Here is a 20,100-nt window from a genome sequence, read left to right on the forward strand (position 1 = left end):
ACAGGAAAAAAGCTCGCTTCACGCAGGCGCTGGGCTTGTTCGATCAGCTTTGACATCATAAACAGCAAACATACAAGTATCAGACGGGCGTTAGTAACCAATGCTTAAACGCGACAAGGTAACAGCTTGGTGGCAGCGGGTGCTGTCGATTTGAGCACCAGCGGCGCCGATGGCAACGGTGGTTCCATTTCTCGACGGCGTACGGCTCATGTCAAGTTGGCAGAACGTTTCGAATAGTCGAGTTGCGTAGACGGAAGAAATGACACGGCTGACAACAACGGACATGTTTATAACAATCTATTATCACACATCTGTTATATGTGAAAGGTAACTGTTTCTATTTTGCTTTTGTAGTATTTATTTCATATTGAGCTCAGATTATTTCGGCCATCTAACTTTATAGATGCTAATTATACTGACTACAAAGCAGCTTACTGCAAACATTTCGAATTTTCGGGAACTCGAACCGGAGTTGCAGGGTAAAGATCACCGATCTAAATGTCTAACAGATTATAACATAACCTAGAACGTACAGAAAGCTCAACCTTCTCGAGGCTGTTAAATTTCTTTATTGGAACGGGCATTCCAACGCCGATGCAAGCCCTACTAAAATCGTTGAAAGGACACCTAATACGGACGTACAAGTGTACCTTACACAACGCATGTACATACGCATCTATACGAACATCTACTTATGAAAATAAGGTCTGAGACAAACAAATACACAACGATTTCCGAGAACAGTAGACGTACAAAGATTAATATTAAAAACATCTACAGATGTAGATAACTTTCTCCTGTTTCGCTGCCCTAGTCTATTTTAGTAGAAAGGACCTCTAAAGGCCCGTGTATTTGGTAATCGGGCAAATGTGGCAACTGCTTCACTTGACTTAATGACGCTAAACTATACGCTAAGATGATCTGGCCTGCAGTGTATACACGAACGGAGTTCACGCGTCAGCGCTGAATACGTCAGCTAGACCGTCGAGTGTATAAGAGTCGACTGAGCTTTTGTATTACACTCATCAACATAATCTAGGCCTTTGGATCTGCACCTGCAATCATAATCGTGCGTATTAGGAACTTGACAAGGATTGCGTTCTCGCTTTTTCTGAACCGTGTCCATGGCTCGTAGAGACATCTCAACGGTAATAGGTTCAGTTGTAGGTGGGCTGCTTCTCCGCATACTTAGTTAGCCTAGTTACATATTGTAATACATACTTGCACGCGCGGACCCGTATCGGAGCAGGGTCTCGAACGGGGAACGCTTCTTGCACGTTTTAACCTACACATTTGCTGTGATAAGCCACAAGCAAAGTGAACTTCTTGTCGTATCACCACACCGACGACTCGCTGTATCTCTCTGTCCTCATATGAAAGTTCGCCAGCTCAAACGAACTGCAGTGACATGGTTCCGAACAATCGATGTGGCTCTGATTTGGGTTTTCGGTGTGTGCGACACTTGTGCGTCTGTGCGTGTATGATTTAAGACGCCTGGCATGGCGATGTTATCAGTCAGGCCCGAATCGCCCCGTCTTAGCGCGGCGAATCTTGCCACAGCCACCACTACTAAAACAGATGCGTTGAAAAATGAATAAGCTACACAATGCGATCCGATCGACCATTTGAAATGATTTCTGCACGAGTTTCTACTGGCCTCACTGCTACTGTTGATGTCCTGTTATAGCGGTCGTGCAGGTCATCGCTGCTGTTGCGTGCGCAGTCGTTATTGCCGTCGAACTCCCTCAGCGCCGTTAGAGGGGCCAGAAAGCAACTGAGGGCAAACTGGCACGGCATCGGTGTTTATCACTCGTCGACTCAGTCTACTGCAGACTAATGTAGACTATGAAATAACGGCAAGGCGACCTAGCAACTTGGCACCCGCCGACTATTAGCAGCAGCAATAACAACACAACGTATACCGAAACACCGGGCGGGAAAAACACGTTCCAGGCGTCAGACGCCATTGCCTTTGCACCACCATTAAACAGCGGCGTTGTGTAAATGCATGAGCATCAGCAGAGGGTTGGCACAGCAGCAGAAAAAGAGTGACACGGTTTCGTGCCGCGACGAGGAACAGCAAAGAAAAGGACCGGGAGGAACGTTGAGTGAAAGAGATAAGGTGAGCCAGTTAGAGAGAGAAAATTAAACTTTCAAATCGCGCAGTGGTTGCTTGGAGTGCTTGCGTTGTTTGATGTTGTCGTTGCCGTCAATGCTTGTATAATATGATCGTTGTGATGGCCACGAATTCAATGAAGTACTAAAAAAGTATCGATCAGACATTGAGCGAGAACACGGCTGGCGTATAGTGCGTCGACTATCGTATTCAGCAACAGAGCTTCTGCTGACATTATATCATTAGCAACACCAGCGACATACAAAAGCTGTGGATGGGTTTGACGTCGACTCTGATAATAATCATCATTGCTGCCGTCGGCTACCGCTGCGACAATGCTGCTGCAGGTCGCAGTTACACCAAGAGTTGCCAAATCATAGGATAGCGCGGCGGCGGCGGCGGCGGCGACAGCAAAATAGAAGGAAAAGCACGCCAAGCGAACGCATGACCCACAATCGGGGTCGCCGGCCGTCGTTGCGATTCTGGCAGCGCTGCCTGGAGAGAAGCCACACGTCTCCCTTTCCTTTGCGCCCCGTGTCCACCCCCAATTCCCGCTTGGATAGGAAAGCATAAGAGACGCAGGGATAGTGGCTGTACCGATCGAATCAGGAACAAAATACGTAACAACAACCACACATACGTTCATCTCTTATTTTTCACCGATGAACTATTGTTTTCTCCTTTGCCTACGCCTCCTGCTCTTAATCCCATTGTCGTCTTCTCTGCACGACGTTGCTTTGACTGTGGTTAGCTCGTGCTGGTTAGGGGTTAACGGTGCGGGGCGGTCCGTCCGGCAGTGGTCTAAGTGGACTATAGAGGCGTGATGTTTCTACTGTTGCTGGTGTTCGAGTATTAGCGTGTCAGTCTACCAGCGCAGAGGAATCGGCGCGTGCATAGATCTGGTTTGTCGGAAGCTGACATACGACAGGTCTAACAGATTCTAAAGGAATACAGGTTAGGGACAAGAAGCCGAGCTGGTAACAATCGACACTTTGAAAGGAAAAAAGAACCTTGATACGCAGAAACGATCGATTTCGGGCTAACGGTCAAGGGACATCTTTTGATATGGCAACAGCAAAGATTGCGTCCATGTTAGGGGCAACGATTCGATAACAGTCGCGGAGTATTTATTTTTCAAGAATGATAGAATATGTCATCATAAATGCAGTTTACAAGACGGGCCTAAACTAGAAATATGAATTAGTACAATCGAAGCCATTAGAGTCAATAAAATCTGACAGAAGTTACAGTGTCGAAATAAAAATCGGATGATTTATCGGCAGAAAAATTCACTGTCCGGTGTTAGCGCTTCTCTTAATTTTCATTTAATTTCTCTGGTTTAAATAATAAAGCTGCTTTGTGTGATAAACGGCTCGACAGACAGAACGGTCCAAATAAAGCCAATCGTTTACTATTCACGTTAATTATAAACGACACACTACGTATCCGTGAAGTATAAATACGTACGATATCACCGCAAAGCGCAGTTACCGGATGTCGGGGAACTGCTACGAAAGCCCTGCGAACAGATCAGTTTGTACAACGATCGTTCTTTGATCGGTGTTTTTGCATCTCAGACGCGGCAAATTCGTAAGGTAGCACGTTAGTAGCTGCCGAAGCCGTCGCATCAACGACAAACGACTATAGAGAATGATGGATTGGGCTGATGCTGTTTCTTTTGCGAGCGGTCAGCTCGCAGTAGCCGTGAACGAGTATAGCCATCGAGCAACAAAGAACATCGTGACGCAATCATCGCTACTTCAACGCTACCCTCACCACGACGACCGGCACAAAAACAACGACAGCAAAATGTCCAGCATATTCACCAGGCAAGTGGCAACCTGGCGTCACCAACGGATACGTACGTAATTGATGTTCCCATCACCGTGCAAGCCGTGTCTGGCACTGATCCGATTTCGGCAGGTACCGCCCGCTGCTTTACGGCCGCTTACGTTTAGTGAAAAGTTAGTTTTGCTAGCCACAGTCTAAGTCTAATGTCAACATCCACACCAACACCGACGAAGGACGGATGCTTAGCGTGCATCGCGGGCGTGCAGACGTGCGTGGGACGCAGTTAACAGAAAGTAAAATGCTCCATAAACGATCTAGCACTGCAAAGATGATTAGGCGTTAATTCGAGAAAAAGCTATGCAGTACAACCAGCGTCGAGCGGCTGGTAAGTTTCAGCTGGATGGCAATAGATATACTTGATTCAAATTTAATTTAAATCATACATCACTTATATATGTAAAATTCTGGTTCAAACTCTAATAGTGACGTGAGGTATATACTTGTTCTCGAGCGTGTCATCGCCTGCGCTCTTCAGCCGCTCGCAGTTAGCAGTCTGCATACAATGTACAGACATCTGTGTGCAATACGTTTTTCCTAAAGCAACTGGGCTTTCTGTCGTTACTGCTTTATGGCTGGATGTCACGTGAACCAGCAACTTGATAGATTATTGTCAACGAGTGCCCGTCCCACCAAGTCCCTCTGAGTCCACTTGTGTGGCTGAGAAGAACCCTTTGCCCCTGCAGCTGTTACTGCTATTGCAAAGTGATATCCTGTTTGCACCCGACGAATTGACGTGTCGGGTAAATACATACACACGCATATCACAGAGGAGGCGGCAATACCAACTAGTATCAGCGACACAGCTGATTCCTTTTGGCCAGGTCGCCATTCGGTCGGCTAAGATTGCATAGTGCCTTGATGGTGACCCGGACGGGTGACTTTTCGAGCATAGTTGCGTATAGAGCCCGCCAACCAGGTCAGCATCGCTGGCAACAGCAGCAGTAACTGGAGTGGCAATGGCCCACTATGATTAGCCTGACTAACGCCCTATGTCGATTACTTCCTAGTGCATTCGTGTACGCTGCATCATGGTCCAATAGACCGGGCGGAAAGATGTCGATCACAACAAACGGAACAGATCGGACTTCTAAGTTGGATCAATGGCAATGAGCGTGGTAGTAAACGTCATGTTATTAAAGACATTTAAATGGTGGTAACTCGAAATTCGGATAGTTCGCTCGTTTTGAGCGTGCTGAAATCGTAGGCGCAGTGCTAGCACAAGAAGCACCCCATTTTGAAATACACTTTTTTTTCTAAATGAAGACTTGTAGAAAACAAATGACTATATGGTGCCAATCGCGCTATGTTTATCGTATCGTGTTATCGTTTCTATTCCAGTAAATAGGTAATAGCGAGATCGGCGTTGACTGTCATTTCGACATACTGGGGAGCACAATTTCAGTTCACTTAACTTTTTTTTAATCTTGCAAGGTTTGGTTATGCAGACGTTGTATTTAGCGTCGTGATCCGGCATTGACATTTTGAGGAACTTGTTCACGGATAGCCGACTCAGTCTATCAGTAGGCAGCAAATGGTTACCACCGATCGATGCCAAACGCACTTACGCTGACCCCATTGTCCATATATTGAGTCCATATATAACCATATATGAGTTGAGCGGACAATTTCGGATGCCCCATCTCCTATAAATATCGAGAAATAATTCTATCGCTAAAGGGTTTTAACTGTTACAAAACGTCTATAATCGGCGTCGATAATAATAGAAATCACAATTTCACTCTTATCTCGGTATATGGCGCAAGGCCCGTCAGACGCTACAAAATCAAATAAAAAAAAAACACCCAGTTCTAGCTTTTGCGTCAAATTGCATTATATATATATATATATATATATATGCGTAGCGATGGGCCGCTTTATTGTATTGCCTTAGTACAAACAGTACAACACTAGAGTGTCATGGGGGGGGGGGGGGGCCACGAGTGTCTAGTCAACAGTAGTAGTAAGTAAATTTGAGCTTAGGAAAAAATGAAACGGGCCCGATATCCGTCCATGTTACCGTAGCTCATTAGCGCCATTTAAGCGATAAATAGATAACATAAATAAATGTATGTTTAAGTATGTGTCAGCGTTTGTATGTGGATGCATTAAAATTTTTCGTGTTTACTTCTATCGTTCGCTAGTTTCACCGCCGTTTTACTGTACGCCCTAGTGCTGAAGCAGTGACAATGCCCGAAACGAAATGAAACACGCCATTACGGAACCGGTTGGATATACATCGTGCTCAGTAAACAACGCCACACGATCATTGTGTGTCGGACATGCCGGTCCGCCCACCCGTCCAATAAAAACACACGAGATCGTTCGAGCGATTAGTTAGCAAGGCGATGACATAGAGAACTAATACGAGAAAAACTTAGCACAGAATCGAAAGTTTGCGTCGGCATGTGCCCGAACATTTTCACTAGATTTGTAGATACGGTTCTTGCGCGGAGATCGATCGATGGTCAAGTACGATTTAAGAAGACCACACTACCGATCCTACCTATTATCCCTGTATTTAAAATAGATATAATAATACCTATCGAGAATGGCGATAGCACCGTAACGATCAATATCACCATCATCATAAATAGACCAGACGCCAATGAGATGATACAAAGGATTCGTCACTACGATCGCCATCGTAATACTATTATGAAGCAACTGCAAACGCATGATCATCACTCAAGGCAAACACTTCATCAGCCGCATATAAACATATTATATAATAGAAAATAAATAAAAAGATTCTATAGCGTCCATTGCGGATCCCCGACGCCGCCGCCGCCGACGCCGCCGCCGCTCCGTCATCACCATCACAAACAACGACGACGAAACGAGCATGACCGACAGATGCTGTGTTAATGCCGTTCACAACAGAAGCGGCAGAAACACTCACAGTGGCAACCCAAAAAAGTACAATGGAGACAATTAAAGAATATACGAAAGAGTGGTGACCGCTAACCAGTTGTGACAAAGCCAATGACAAGGAAGAATCGAAGACGGGTAGAATAGTATTAAAGTGTGTCTAGTATGCGTATGAGAATATGTCCGCGTATTTGTATGTGTACAGATCGCCACGAACAGCAAGGACTCCGCTTTTAAAGCAGCGAGCAGAGAAGCGAATGCAGCTGCGTTACCCAGAGACTGGCCGGCACTAAAGGCGAGTGGACGAAACAACCAATTCGACGACGGCAATGCCGCCAGCGTAAACGACAATGAGCACGACGCCCGTGGAAATGCCGACAGAAAGCTACCAAGTGCATCAGCTACTTCAGTTCGACGTCAATGCTCCGACCTCCTCATTAGCATTTCTCGTTTTGCTTAACTCGATCTAGGTCAATCTGGTCCTGGAAAAATGTGGTTATTTAAAGCACATGAGAAAAACACATTTGATTAGCAACACAGTAAAGATCACTCCCTAACGTTCGGTGAGCTCTGTAGCACTGACAACCTGCAGGACGAGTCGCTAGTGGTGACAACGGCGCCAGCAAAAACACCGGGGGCCAACGATGGCCATTTTTGTCATTGTCGCTTTCTCCGCGGAGTGCCCACTCTTCTAAGGGTCAACAACAGTGCACGTACGATCGTAGAAAGTAATAGAAGACTGCGACTCAGAACGCCAAGTTGCTGAGAGAAGCAGTGCTAGTTTATTAGCGGCAGGAGTAAAGTTATATAGCAACAATAGTTACATTTATACAGAAATCGGCAAAGCCCACTGAATTTGACCTTTATATGATTCGAAATGGTGGAAGAAACCTCACGACACTGAAGCGTAAAGAACGACGTGTTCTTTTGCATTTCACTGCTACGGTTTCTGTATTTATTATTACTAGATAATATTACTATTATTATTATTATTATTAAGTATGAGCAGAGACTTACTGCAAAGCATGTTACAATTTTCCTTGACTCATCTCTATACTCGAGCTTTTGTATTTGTGTTTTACAAACAGTGTTTCTATTAACAAAGACAAATAACAGCAGCTTTAAGTACAAAAAGCATTGGACGGATGCAAACAAACAGAGCCCATTTTAGCAGGCCTCTAGCTTGCGTTACTAATACGTAGGCAAACATGTGCAAATGGTCGAGTTCGCTGTCGCTAGGATCCAAAGGGGAAATAATTGTGTGTGAAAAGCTTTCGTTCTAAATCTTTCTCAGCTAATTTGCTGGGCCCATGGCGGTACGGCATTAGTTGCCATCACCGTATGCATTTTTTACTCACGAGCTAATTAGGCGGCATGACTCCTATAATGTGACTATCTATAGATGGATAGAATTGCCACACATCTATGCAGACACGTACACGGGCACGAATACAGTAAACAAACCTAAATGGCTTAACAATTGCAGCATCGGCCGCACAATTTAAGGTTCAGTGGCAATAGCGGCGGAACGATGCCGCTGCTGTTTTGTCGTGGTTGTCAGTCAACGAGCGTTCGCCCATTGAAGGATATAGCCTTGCTCAATCTCGGCCTCCGTCAGCAGTAACAGAAGTATCAAACGTGTATCGCGGCAGCCACGACCACCATTACCATCAGAACAAAGTCTTCTGCTTTGCTCCTTCTGCATCTTCTGATGCTCTATTGCCGCCACTGCGGCTGCTATTCCCATCGCAGTTGCATCGAGTGTGATCCTGTTACTATGAACGGGCGATGACGCTAGAAGCAACGAATAGGGATCTCGCATCAGCAGATGCGGTTGTTTCAGCGACGCCTGCGTTTGCTACCGGTCAATCGATTGGCGGACGAGCTTCTGCCGTTTGGAGTAGCAGTAGCTGCGGCGGCGGCGGCGGCGGCGGCGGCCACGGGGGATGCGACAACAGCAGCAGCAAACGATATTCACGTTTGTGCTACCCTCGTGGCCGACGTCCACTACACGAAAAACGATGACCACAGCAGAGGTGAAGGAAACAAATGTCGGTGGTCGAAAATGCTAGCAAAAACGGTCGTTTCGTTTTTTTTGCTGCTTTTGTTATAATCGCCGCTGCGCACGGTAACAAAGCTAGAAAAAGTACAAAGGGGGCGAAAATAGGCAGGCAATTCTTTCCCTATTCCTGCCCATTGCCCACACACAGCGGTCCATGCAGTTATATTAACAATGACGGAAGGAAATATAGAGATACCTACCGAAGCAGTTTATCGCATATGACAAGTGTGCGGTATACGATCGGAGCGAAATAACGCGACGCAAGACACAATTGATTTGGAAACTGCTCATTTCATTTGTAGTGTTATCGGTAGGACAGCATAACGTAGATCGAGACTCTTTTCTAGTACATAAATTGTACTGCAATAACTGGTATTGTCTAATCGCCGGCACCGCTATTCCACAAACGATGCCACAGCGTTATGAGGGTTACCGTGGGAACTATGGTAGTGAGACATTTTGTTATTGGTCAAAAAAAATTAATGGCGGTAATCTATTCATCGGCACCGAGGGATAGTAGCCTATGTCTGTATAACATCGTTGAAGTATGAGGGGGATGAGCGATGCGATAGCGTCGATGAATGAGGATCACTTCTTGACTGAAGTAATGCTAACTGGTGGGGTGCTACCCGTTTTTGTCGAAACCTTTGGCCGAGGCCTTGTCGAAGATATTTGTATGCGCTTAATTTCTACCAGACGAATCGATATAAATGGCGTAAGCGTCATTGTTTAAAATAATTTCGGATTGTATCCAACCCTGCTTTAGGTTTTGCCAACGATACGCGCAGTAGACAATCGATGTGAAGCACATACATATTACTCCACAAATAAACACATTTATTGACTAAGAAATAATTTATAATGTGTTTAATGCAACATACTTACCTCATAGCATTTTTTCGTTACTCATATCTCATAATACTGCAAAACAAACGTACCAACCCAGCATGCAAAAAGTTTACAGATTCTGCAGAGACTTGGGCTGGCTTTTTGGCCATGGCACTACATTGATGCGTCATTTGCGTGAACGTCACAAGAAATTAGATGCGTGCGAAGGGTTTAGTTAGACAGAAACATTATTATTACTCCAACGGTACTCGGGGAAAAGCGTCATACTATATATCTATCAAGCATTTTATTTACGCAGAAAACATTTCGAAAGCAAAGAAACGTAAAAAGCTGACGATACTGACAGTTCAATCAACGATCGCGAACCTTTATCAACGCTCATCATTGGCCGTCCACTAAGAAACTAGCTGTACCTTTACGAAGCAGTCTGCTAGATCGTTTGAAGGGGTATAGCAATGTTCAACAAAGACGCTCAATAACACCATTATCTATACACACATTATAGAACAACTACTCGATGGCCGGTAAGCCTTAATGCAACCTCGTTATTCGAGGCCAAATAGAAAATGCGGAACGTCAACTTGAATCGGAATACCTAGGTAGGTATGAAAGAGTGAGACTCTTGCAGAAGAGGGATAGGTTTGGGGCGGAAGAAATAGGTGAAGGCACCGGATGAAACTGACCTGTCATCGACGGCGCCACAAACGCCGCGGCTAAGGTCCGCCGTTCGCATTCGATTTTGAGGCCTACATCGAGCAGAAGAAATGAGAGGAAGAAAAATGCTGCCATTAGCTATGTCAACTTAGCGCTTATCGTAATATAACAGTTTCCAGTTTTCGATTGCCATTACGATGAGAGCACTGGATTTATCAAAGTGTTTTTATATAAAACAAATCATTCAACAATAAACAAAATAACAATATCGCGATACTATTATCTGATAACACCAGCAAACCTATCTTAATAATCAATCGCTTTCATTAATACACAGTAAAATCATGTTGCTATGCGCGAAATTTACTCTCGTCACTTCACGGGTTTCCCGAAACCCGCTTGTAACCCGGTTAAAAAGTGTAGCAGAACAATCGCATGTCGATTGGCTATCAACACTATCTTAAATAGCCATTATTCAAAGTGGTATTGCTAGCGATTTACTTAAGGAAACTTTTCCAACAAATGCGATCACGGTACCACAACTTCGTTTTGTTGGTCCGGGCAGCGGTGATTATCGCTTTCGTAATGGGTCTCTTCTTATTAGTGACATACGACCCGAAAAGGCTGCACGCAATGGCTACGCTTCGTGTATTACTCTGTGCGGTGATCTAGCTCTTGGCGATGTTACTGCGGCTGCAATAGTAGCAACCGACAGCCGTTCGGTCAGTTAATGCGATTGATCACCGGCTGGCGGCGGAGTATAATACGATCCTCATTGACGCCACGTTTACAGAAAAGGCAGCGGCGGTTACCGTCGCCGCCGCCGCCGCCGCCGCCGCCGTTTATCGAGTAAAACACCTATCATTTACTTGAACCATCACTGTGAAACGGATTCCTGTGGGAACAACATCTGCCTGTCGAACAGTGGATTATAATCGAGTAAATGTTACCAAAAGCAAATGCAACGGGGTAGATGTGTTTTTGTGGGAGGTCGGGAGAGGCGAACCGAATGAAGGTGCTCGAGATGTCGTAAAGGATGCCCTTGGTGTCTAACGCGAACAACGTATAAAACGACTGTGACTATGATTGGCAATATGCGGGGGTCGGTTGTCAATGCTTTAGGTCAATTCATTTGGTTGAAAACGTAAAGAAAAAAATTAAAATGCTAACTTTTGATGAGCTTCACTTATAAGGCTAAGGTGTAATGAACGAACAAACTGCTATCAAGAATCACATTTGATTCAGTCATATAGTTACGAAAGCATATACTGAACTTTAATCTTTGAGCATGTACGCACGTGCACGAGCTACGCGCGTCACCGTCATCATTAAGTTTATCTATCTATATTTAAGTATCTATAGAAAAGTAAAGCCACCAAACACTTACAAAATACCTCGTTGTAGTCGAAGTGAATATTACAGCAATTTTTATAAATTAAATTAAATCGATTAGGCTCTTACTATGGACTGAAATACGCTCGAGCGTACGAATACGCCAATATGGTGAGAAACTTATCTGGCGTACAGGGCGGCCGACTGCTACCGCGATAACTTTAGCAGAAACCCCGTCGAACCGATGACGAACATTTATCGGCTTACACTAGCACACATTTTTCACGAAATAATCTGTACGGACCAATTACGAAATAACTGTTACAACGAGTCTGAGCGGATGCTTACCTGAGCGCAGCAAGTTGATATGTAGCGACACACCCGAACAGACCGTATTTTTTTTTGCATACTATTCCATGTTTGTAAAATGACAGCTTTTGTTCTTATTAACGCTGCTATAGAACGAGTGGCTTGGTCTGTTTCCGACGTCAGATTCGATATCCCTTACGCGACCAGCATCCAGTTCATAGCAGTTAAAAGAAAAGCTTCTTTTCCTAATCCCGTTATTGCTATTGCCAATGCGAGCAGTGCAGCGCCGAACTGTGTCGGTATAATAACATGTATCTGTTTTAAGCTTAAAAGCAACAGATAGATTTGCATATTGACTAACAACAACAATAGCAAAAGAATCACCACCAACAGTCAGTCGGACCTGATAACGATTCAGTTTGCTATCTCCAGCACCTAGTTACCGGTGCCAGACGCGTAAAGCCCCACAACCGCGCCAACTTTTCTCCTCCCACCGGACCCGATTACAGTTATGGCAGCACACGTAGCAACCGGCCTCCCTTTGCGGGCCAGCGCCACAAGGAACAATAGCAGCAGCAGCAGCAACAACAACTGCATTCGTTCCCTTAGTTGACTCTATTCGCATACGCCATTCGCACCTCACCGGTTTCGGACGGGCTTGGAAGGGTGAAGGGGGCTACAGCGGGACGGAAGGGGGTGAACAACAAATACACAGATAGACAGACAACCAGAATGGGCCAACCAAGAACGGCAAGCTTTCGCAACTGCTTCGTCCCGCTCGCACTCCTCACCTTTTCAACGGTTAAATTCAACGGGCATTGTGACCGCCGCCGCCGCCGCCGCCAACTCCATCAGGATCAGCTTTACCACCGCTACTGCTACTATTGTGACAGCAGCACGGTTCTCAACAGCAGCCGAAGCAGCAGTGTCTGCTTTTAGTTTCATTGAGCCAATCTGGATGGAGGCAGACTGAACGAAAAGCCCGCTAAAAGAGTTCCGATACCGCTAACAATGCTACACCTTAGCCGGGCTTTGCAAGCGACCCTAGCAAACGCTACTAAGCACATATGTATCCTCGTATGACGCGAATAACGGAGCAGCAATATTCGATGCCGCTAAAAAGTAGAAATGGTGACTGTAGCAGTCGGAGTCGTACTGGTCAAGCATCAACGGAACAGCACCACGTGGCTTGGAACGAACGGATCTTGAGACGCCGACAACAACAAGAACAGAAGCAACGAAGGCGGCCTGGGGACGGAGCAACGGCTCACGGTGACGATGAAAGCTGTCGACATTATGACGACCTTAACAGCGTCTGCGCTGCCGATTACAGAAACAGTATGGTGACTGGTTAGTAACGTGCCTACTAGCTACACGACAATATAGTAATAATAATCCTATTCAAGGGAAGTTTCGCTAAGAATTTAACAGTTGGAGAAGCACCAGCAATATGGTTACCATAATAAAATTATTCTAATAAATGAGTTATACTGTCTGTAGCCTAATCGCGTGCGTCGAAATAATACTAATAGTTGTAATTGAGTTGGTTCTATGGCCGTTCGTCGGATTAGATGGACTTGCTGCCGCTCGCAGCATCGACCCCGATGCTTCTGTCATTTACGTGGTGCCAGGCAGCTTGTTCTGCCAGTACTGCAAACGAAGAATCATCGATGACAAAATTGGCCCTAAGCTGGGGACCTTTTGCGCCGCGCGCCATGATACCACGCCAGAGACAACAAGAACGTTAGTCAACACGTAATACGGAGATCGGATGGCAATGGCAGAAGACATAAGGTGACGATAACCGTCCACTAACAACAGCGTTGAGAAGCGAGCAAGACGGAAAACCGAAATCGCGCTTCGCGGGATTAGCGTTCGCTGTTCGTCTACAATTCGTCCTATTCTGTTTCCACTCATAGATTTACTCTGACTCATTCCACTCGCACGTTGCGGCACCAATTGCGATAAAAGAAAAAACTACGCATTATCTTATCAATATAATAGGTGTGGGTGTCCTAGCCTCGCACTGGGCTACATATGTCCAGTGTATTGTAACTACAATGACTGTTCCTTATAGAAATGGTACTCGCAGCGCCTCTGAGAACATATCGCCAAGCTTAACTTTATTGATTATTTTATAATCATACACATACACACACGCATATATTCTGTACAACGAATCTATGAATATTGTTAGTTCTATTTAAAAACTGTCGATAGTACATAATGGACGTATGAGGAGAAGTGGATAGCAAAGAACAAGACGCATTGTACTTTTGTTATAGGTCCTTATGAGTGAATGGTCCACCACTTTATTATTATTATATCACATTGTTATCGTGTCTTTGGCAAGACGTTTTCTGACTCTTACGCAATCGCTCCCGTTCTGAAACTATCTAAACAGTATACCTAGCTCGGTCAGAGGTGAATGCAACCTGAAACTGAGTTTTTCGTTAGCTAGTAACCTAGGACACGTGTTAATTCGAAGGTCGCTATAAATAGGCAACAATGCAAGTTCGTAAAAAGCTTAAAAAATTACTTGTTGTTTTTACACTCATACGAAAAACATCTCAATGTCCTAAAGCATAAGTGCATACACCCGACGTATCAATGCAAAATAATTATTACAGGTTACGGTTGAAAGACCTAACCCGTCCATCGCGGTGAAACCTAACGTCAAATACTACAAAATACGCAGACAAAAATCGGGACATCTTTCTGTCAGCTAGTTAGCGGTCTCTTATGTAACCACTATCTATAGCAAAAGCTGTAATACACAACTATTTAACGATGGTCGGGCTATGTTTCGCGTTCGCTTTCTCTAGATTCTGTTCTCGTGCCAGAAACTGCTAGCAGCTACCTCACGGGGAGTAATATGTCGGGTCCTTAGCGTCTTGGTCACTAAGATTTTTGTACTGTCCCACCTAAATCAATTGCTCTTCGTTTTCTCTGCCTAGAAAGAGAGCGGTATATCTGCCGACATACCGCTCTCTTTCTAACATTCTCGCTGCTCGAACTTGCGCTCGATATGACTCGCTTTCGGTCTACAAAATCGCCTTCTCTGTCTTACGTATCCCAAATATCTGATTGTGTTTTAAAACCGCCAGGTAGTCGGCCACCACAACAGTTAGCCGTGTTACGACGGCGACTCGTGACCGCCGAAAGTGGCCGTGTGGCACAAATAGTATCGATCGCTGAGAAAGCCCATGCAACCCCCGACGTCAAATTGTAATGGGAAACAATCGACAGTCGTGTTAGAAGTAGCCGCCACAGCCCCAAAAAACAGTTCCTTCCAAAGGACCCTATAGAGTATATAGAAAACGAATAACATACACAGAGTCTTTCAAACCTTTGCAGTATGCGGTGATATGCTTGTTAGCTTTGCCCCTATGAAGGCGGTCAGGTAGTAGTTCCAAAACGAAGGAGGTCATTAAGGTTGCTTCTAGGTCCCACGTGTCTAATTACCAAATTATAGTATGTGATTTCGTAGCTTTTATTGTGGAAATTTAGTAATTCACAGAACTAAGCAAAGGGCAGTTTACTGATTCTAATCTAACGGTGATAGCTATAATGATCAAGATATGAACCAGAACTCTCGTTCAAACAATAATTTTGATTATTTTTAGGCTTATTACTATATATACTGCTAGCTTTAAGATAGGGCAAACTGTTTCCACTGAAAAGGGCTCTTCCACGCCATTTAGATGCATTTTTCAATGAACGAAATGTCGATTTATGAGAGCAATTTATGGATGGACCGATTTTCAGAGTTCTAGCTTTGATTTGGAATCTACCGCGTTACGTTGTGTCGCGCGAATTTGAACACAGATGACCCGTCGGAGTAGAGCAAGTTGAATGCAAAGAAGTTCGTACACTTATTATGTCCGAATCGAACTTCACTTCGTCTGATCCAAGTTATATTCGGATTCAGTTGAACCCGAATTTAATCGCGGTTTACCATTCACCATCTTACTGTGCTTAAAAAAATTGTAATACAAGAGATTCAAAGTCCTCTGAATCGGTCATATCGTCACGGGTTTACCATTTCCAACCAATTTACGCTAAAAACTATCGTAAACCATACCTTGCGTACATAGCATCGGCCTTAAATAGAAATTTATTTACAAGTAATAGAACGCAGGTGATCGGCGACGAGCTTTTTATCAGTACCTAACTTGCTTTCGTATCTTCAACATCTTGTCAATCCTATGCAAAAGTTTAAGACGGTGAACCCTTAGTTGTACAAAAAACTTCTCAATCGTGGTTTCTGATGCGCATCAAAATTTCCTTTTTTTTTTACTTTCACTTTTAAATACTGCGAATTTTTTTCCCAGCGAAACAGCGGTTGCCAGTTATGGAGATTTCAGGTCCTATATCCTGTGATCGCACGGGAAAGAGTTACAAAACGAACTCAGCCGAAGCGTATGCACGGTGTCCAGCAGAGGAATCCACGGAATAGTATATATAACGTGTACAGACGACGAAGCTCAGAAATACTAAGAAAAATGGTCCCGGAATGATGTTCTCTATGCAGTTGTCAGTATTCTGGGTGCTACGAAACATACGCGCGTGACTTGGACTGATTTGCTACGGGTGCAACGATTTTATAGCGATGCGCTAGTGGAGAAGTATTTATCAGTTCTTCAACACGAAAGAAACAAAAGTGACACCGATGGTAGCCAAGGGCCATCGAATAATGGATATGTTCAACATTGTGTCTAGATGATACCCATACATACAATACAACGGAAGACAGCAGGCCGCGTGAAGGACTCAACTACACAGCAGGTTCTGCTTTTTGTCCTCTGATAACTCAAGCTGACTATGTTATATCTTCCGACCGTGCCAACGAAATATCTAGCTAGAAAGCTAATATCTGACTATATTTAATTAACGAATATAGGTGTAATGTAATTCAAAAGCATGCCACATTAAGAAAATGTGTCGTTTTTTAAAACGTTCCGGTTGGCCACGTTTGTTTCATTCATAAAAATCACTGGATTCGTACTTCAGTCGCCGACCACCGACAGTATCGTTGAAACTAACTGGTCTGATAATGTTTTGAAAAAGCTAGCTCGTGTTTGTTGTTTTTCTCATTAAGTTGTTACGTCAAACCTCGTTTTCTCTCTACGCGGGCCAGTTTGTTATTCTAAGTACCTCTCGTTCTATGTGAATGTGTTCTTGCACGAGTGCCTATTGATGCGGAGATTAATCTACTCGAACTCTATAGTATCTGCTTCTGGTCGCCCCGCTTTAAACTCGCCAGGTTCTGCTTTTATAACAACACTACCCGACCGTGAGTTTACCGTACGCGTTATGTACCATGTTTACGCCATTTGATAGGGTGACCTCTCTCATCTCGACAAGAGCTAACGGCACTTAGGCAAGGTCTTGGCAGGCCTGCTTGCCACTCGTTCGCCACCCATGTTCCCACCAGACAATGGCACTTGTGTCTATGTGTAGCTGTCCTATCGTTTCTGCGCTGCTGGTGCAACGGACACAAAAATCACGGCCACTGGCACCGCTATCATTTCGCCATACGAGTAGAAGAGATCGCCCGTTTGTCGTCCATTCGACTTTGTGTAGAGTAAGCTTGGTGGAACTGATTTGATGTGTCAATCAACGGAAGCAGGCGGCTCTATCTGACTAGATTGAGTTACAGCCAACCCTCCATCTAACTCTATACTATATATCTCGAATAAATGGACCGGCCTTGTGCGCGGCATTACCCGATATGGCGTCTAAACGCCGCCGCCTCAACGCTCGTTGCACTACTACTGCTGTCGGAACTCGTTAATATTCCGAAAACCCGCGAATTGAATCTGTCCACTCTGCATCGCACGCATTATGTTTACCGTAACCATGTTATGGTCTGGCCAGCACGCAACAAGGGCTTCCCTCCGCAGCTAAAGAGAAAGCGCAGTTCAGCGCTATTTTCGATGTGTGTTGATGGTTGCGGCAGTTTCCGTGTGTTGGTGGCGACGATTTCTTGGCTGACTATCGATTGAACATAGGTGATCTATAACCTTGCTCTTGTCGACGCTAGATGGCTGCGTAAGAGCTAGATTTCTAATTGCAATCGCAGTTGCTTCAGGGTTGAATTCAGGGAGCCTCAAGGCGAGCAGATCTCTGTTTGATATAGCAATCAATAATCATAACTAAACTACGATGTTTCACGATTTTCCAAACTTAGCAGGTCACTCTCGACAACCATCGGCGCGGGAGTTCCGAATTACGGGCCTCCGATCAAATCAACGTACTGCTATCTGTGTGACGACTGTTGACGATAGCGGTGGTAGTTACGTGGTGAGCTTCAGCCAAACGCACTCTGATGTTTCGCTGTTTATTGAAAAGCCAAATGTTTTTAGATTTGGCGCTTTCGACCGCAACATCGACAGCAACGCTACTATTAAGTCGTAGGAACTCGCTGGCCAACGTTAGGGTCGTCGCAAGAAATAACGCCCCAGACGTACCAGACGAAAAACACGGGCTGTTCAAAGAGCAGCAGCCGCGACCAAGTCCATGGAAGAAACTTCGTGTGAACTGAACAACGTACCTTAGCGTGCCAGCAACACTGATGATGATTACGTGTCAAAGCCGAGTTCGGCGAAGAGCTGAAGTCGAACGATAGCACTTTTGCTAAGAGTGGCTTTGCTCTCGAGTGGGCGATATGCCGCAATTCTGTCGCCATCGCAGAAAAATAGGGACGAAGCGTAAGATGATGAGGAAAACCAAGCAAACATTACGGCTCAACATAGGACGAACGTAAGAACGGGCGAGGCGGCAGCGACGGTTGATGTTGTATGAGGAGATAGCCTTTCCAAATCCGACTTCATGGGCATAATTTGAACGATATTAACTTGCATATTTTCGACAGGTACATCCGTTTTGTGTATAATTAATTCCACAGTAAAATCTTAGAAAGTTGTTCTCGTCACCGAGACCCACGTCACGATAGTAAGATGGCACGAACGCTTATACTGAGATAGGTGTCCTATGATGGCTACTTTTCGCATCGTCATGCAGGCCATGGTGACTGATCACAAGAATTTATCCTGCGTGTCATTCATTCACGACTGGAGCCAATTGTTCACACCAACACGCACTGAGATTTGTAGATCACGTATTACCTACCATCTACATCACTTGTGAAGATAAAAAAAAGCACACAGGTTACGTATTATACATTCATCGTCGAACTCTACCTATTTTCCAAAGCGTCACTTTGTACGTCATAGATGTAATAGGACTACTTCTGTCTACGGACGCGCACCATTATCTCTATTGTACGTTGAACATCCACATTTTCATGCTTCTTCGAATATTTCTACATTGTTCTGTCGGTGTACGGCGCCGTGTGCTTGTGACATAGTGGTCAGGACGCATCGATCAATGGGTGCTGTGCTTTATATATCGACATAAATACCTAGTCATTTCTATTATCGTGTTCGTGTGAGGCTACATTTTTTCGAGCACGACGTATACGCGTTCAGAACAGCATGCAAGAGCATACCGTATGGGAAAGCTGGGCTGAGCGTACATTCCAACTCAGTACGCAGAAATACACTTGTAGCGTATGCGCGGCGCCGGCATCGAATGAACTATATTCTACTGCTTTTGTGGCGTTTTTCTTCAGAAGAAAACGAAAATCACCGATAGCGAAAAAAACGTAAAACCATTTGACAGGGTCGTTCAAGCGATCCGCAAACAATTCTAAACATAATATATATGTTAATCTAGATTTTTTCTAGCATCCTAAAGATTCGTTGAGGTACGCAGTTTCTGCGTCATGCCAAACACTGCGTGCTAGAACTCGGAGCAAGCACGTTCTAGCATTTTCTCCTCAAAAGCTAGTTATGAACAAGCCATTGTCCGAAAAACAAATACTTTTTTAGAGGCACACAATAATAGAAGTTGGTGCTAAGAGCTGAGTGCAAACAATGCAGAAGGCACCCGTTATGGCCATATTTCTTTTAATTTTTAATGCTATATTGTAATCATGGTTGTGATGGAACACTTTGAGTTAATTCGTTTCTGACACCGATGGTCTTACTGCTGC

General features: G+C 44.6%; 1 protein-coding gene and 1 long non-coding RNA gene across 7 annotated transcripts in view; one reads left to right on the forward strand and one right to left on the reverse strand.

The window, feature by feature from the left end:
• Positions 1-20,100, reverse strand: part of LOC147756783 (uncharacterized) — a 102,094-nt gene that overhangs the window by 45,776 nt on the left and 36,218 nt on the right. For 2 of the 5 annotated variants that reach the window (XM_086982896.1, XM_086982897.1), the window contains exon 4: positions 10,430-10,492. In XM_086982896.1, coding sequence (XP_086839022.1) covers positions 10,430-10,492 — 63 coding nt within the window. The other 3 variants (XM_086982900.1, XM_086982898.1, XM_086982899.1) reach the window with 3 other exon arrangements.
• The window catches only part of LOC147756784 (uncharacterized), a 55,831-nt gene that overhangs the window by 34,827 nt on the left and 904 nt on the right, over positions 1-20,100 (forward strand). Inside the window, exon 1 of one of the 2 annotated variants that reach the window (XR_015323254.1) lies at positions 1,825-2,122. The exons of the other annotated variant lie outside the window; for it this stretch is intronic. This is a non-coding gene — a long non-coding RNA (uncharacterized LOC147756784). Of the gene's footprint in view, positions 1-1,824; positions 2,123-20,100 lie in introns of those variants that run through there. 2 annotated transcript variants of the gene reach the window in all.

This window comes from Varroa destructor, unplaced genomic scaffold, assembly GCF_002443255.2.
Source record: "Varroa destructor unplaced genomic scaffold, Vdes_3.0 BEIS01000003.1, whole genome shotgun sequence".
Lineage (NCBI taxonomy): Eukaryota > Metazoa > Arthropoda > Arachnida > Mesostigmata > Varroidae > Varroa > Varroa destructor.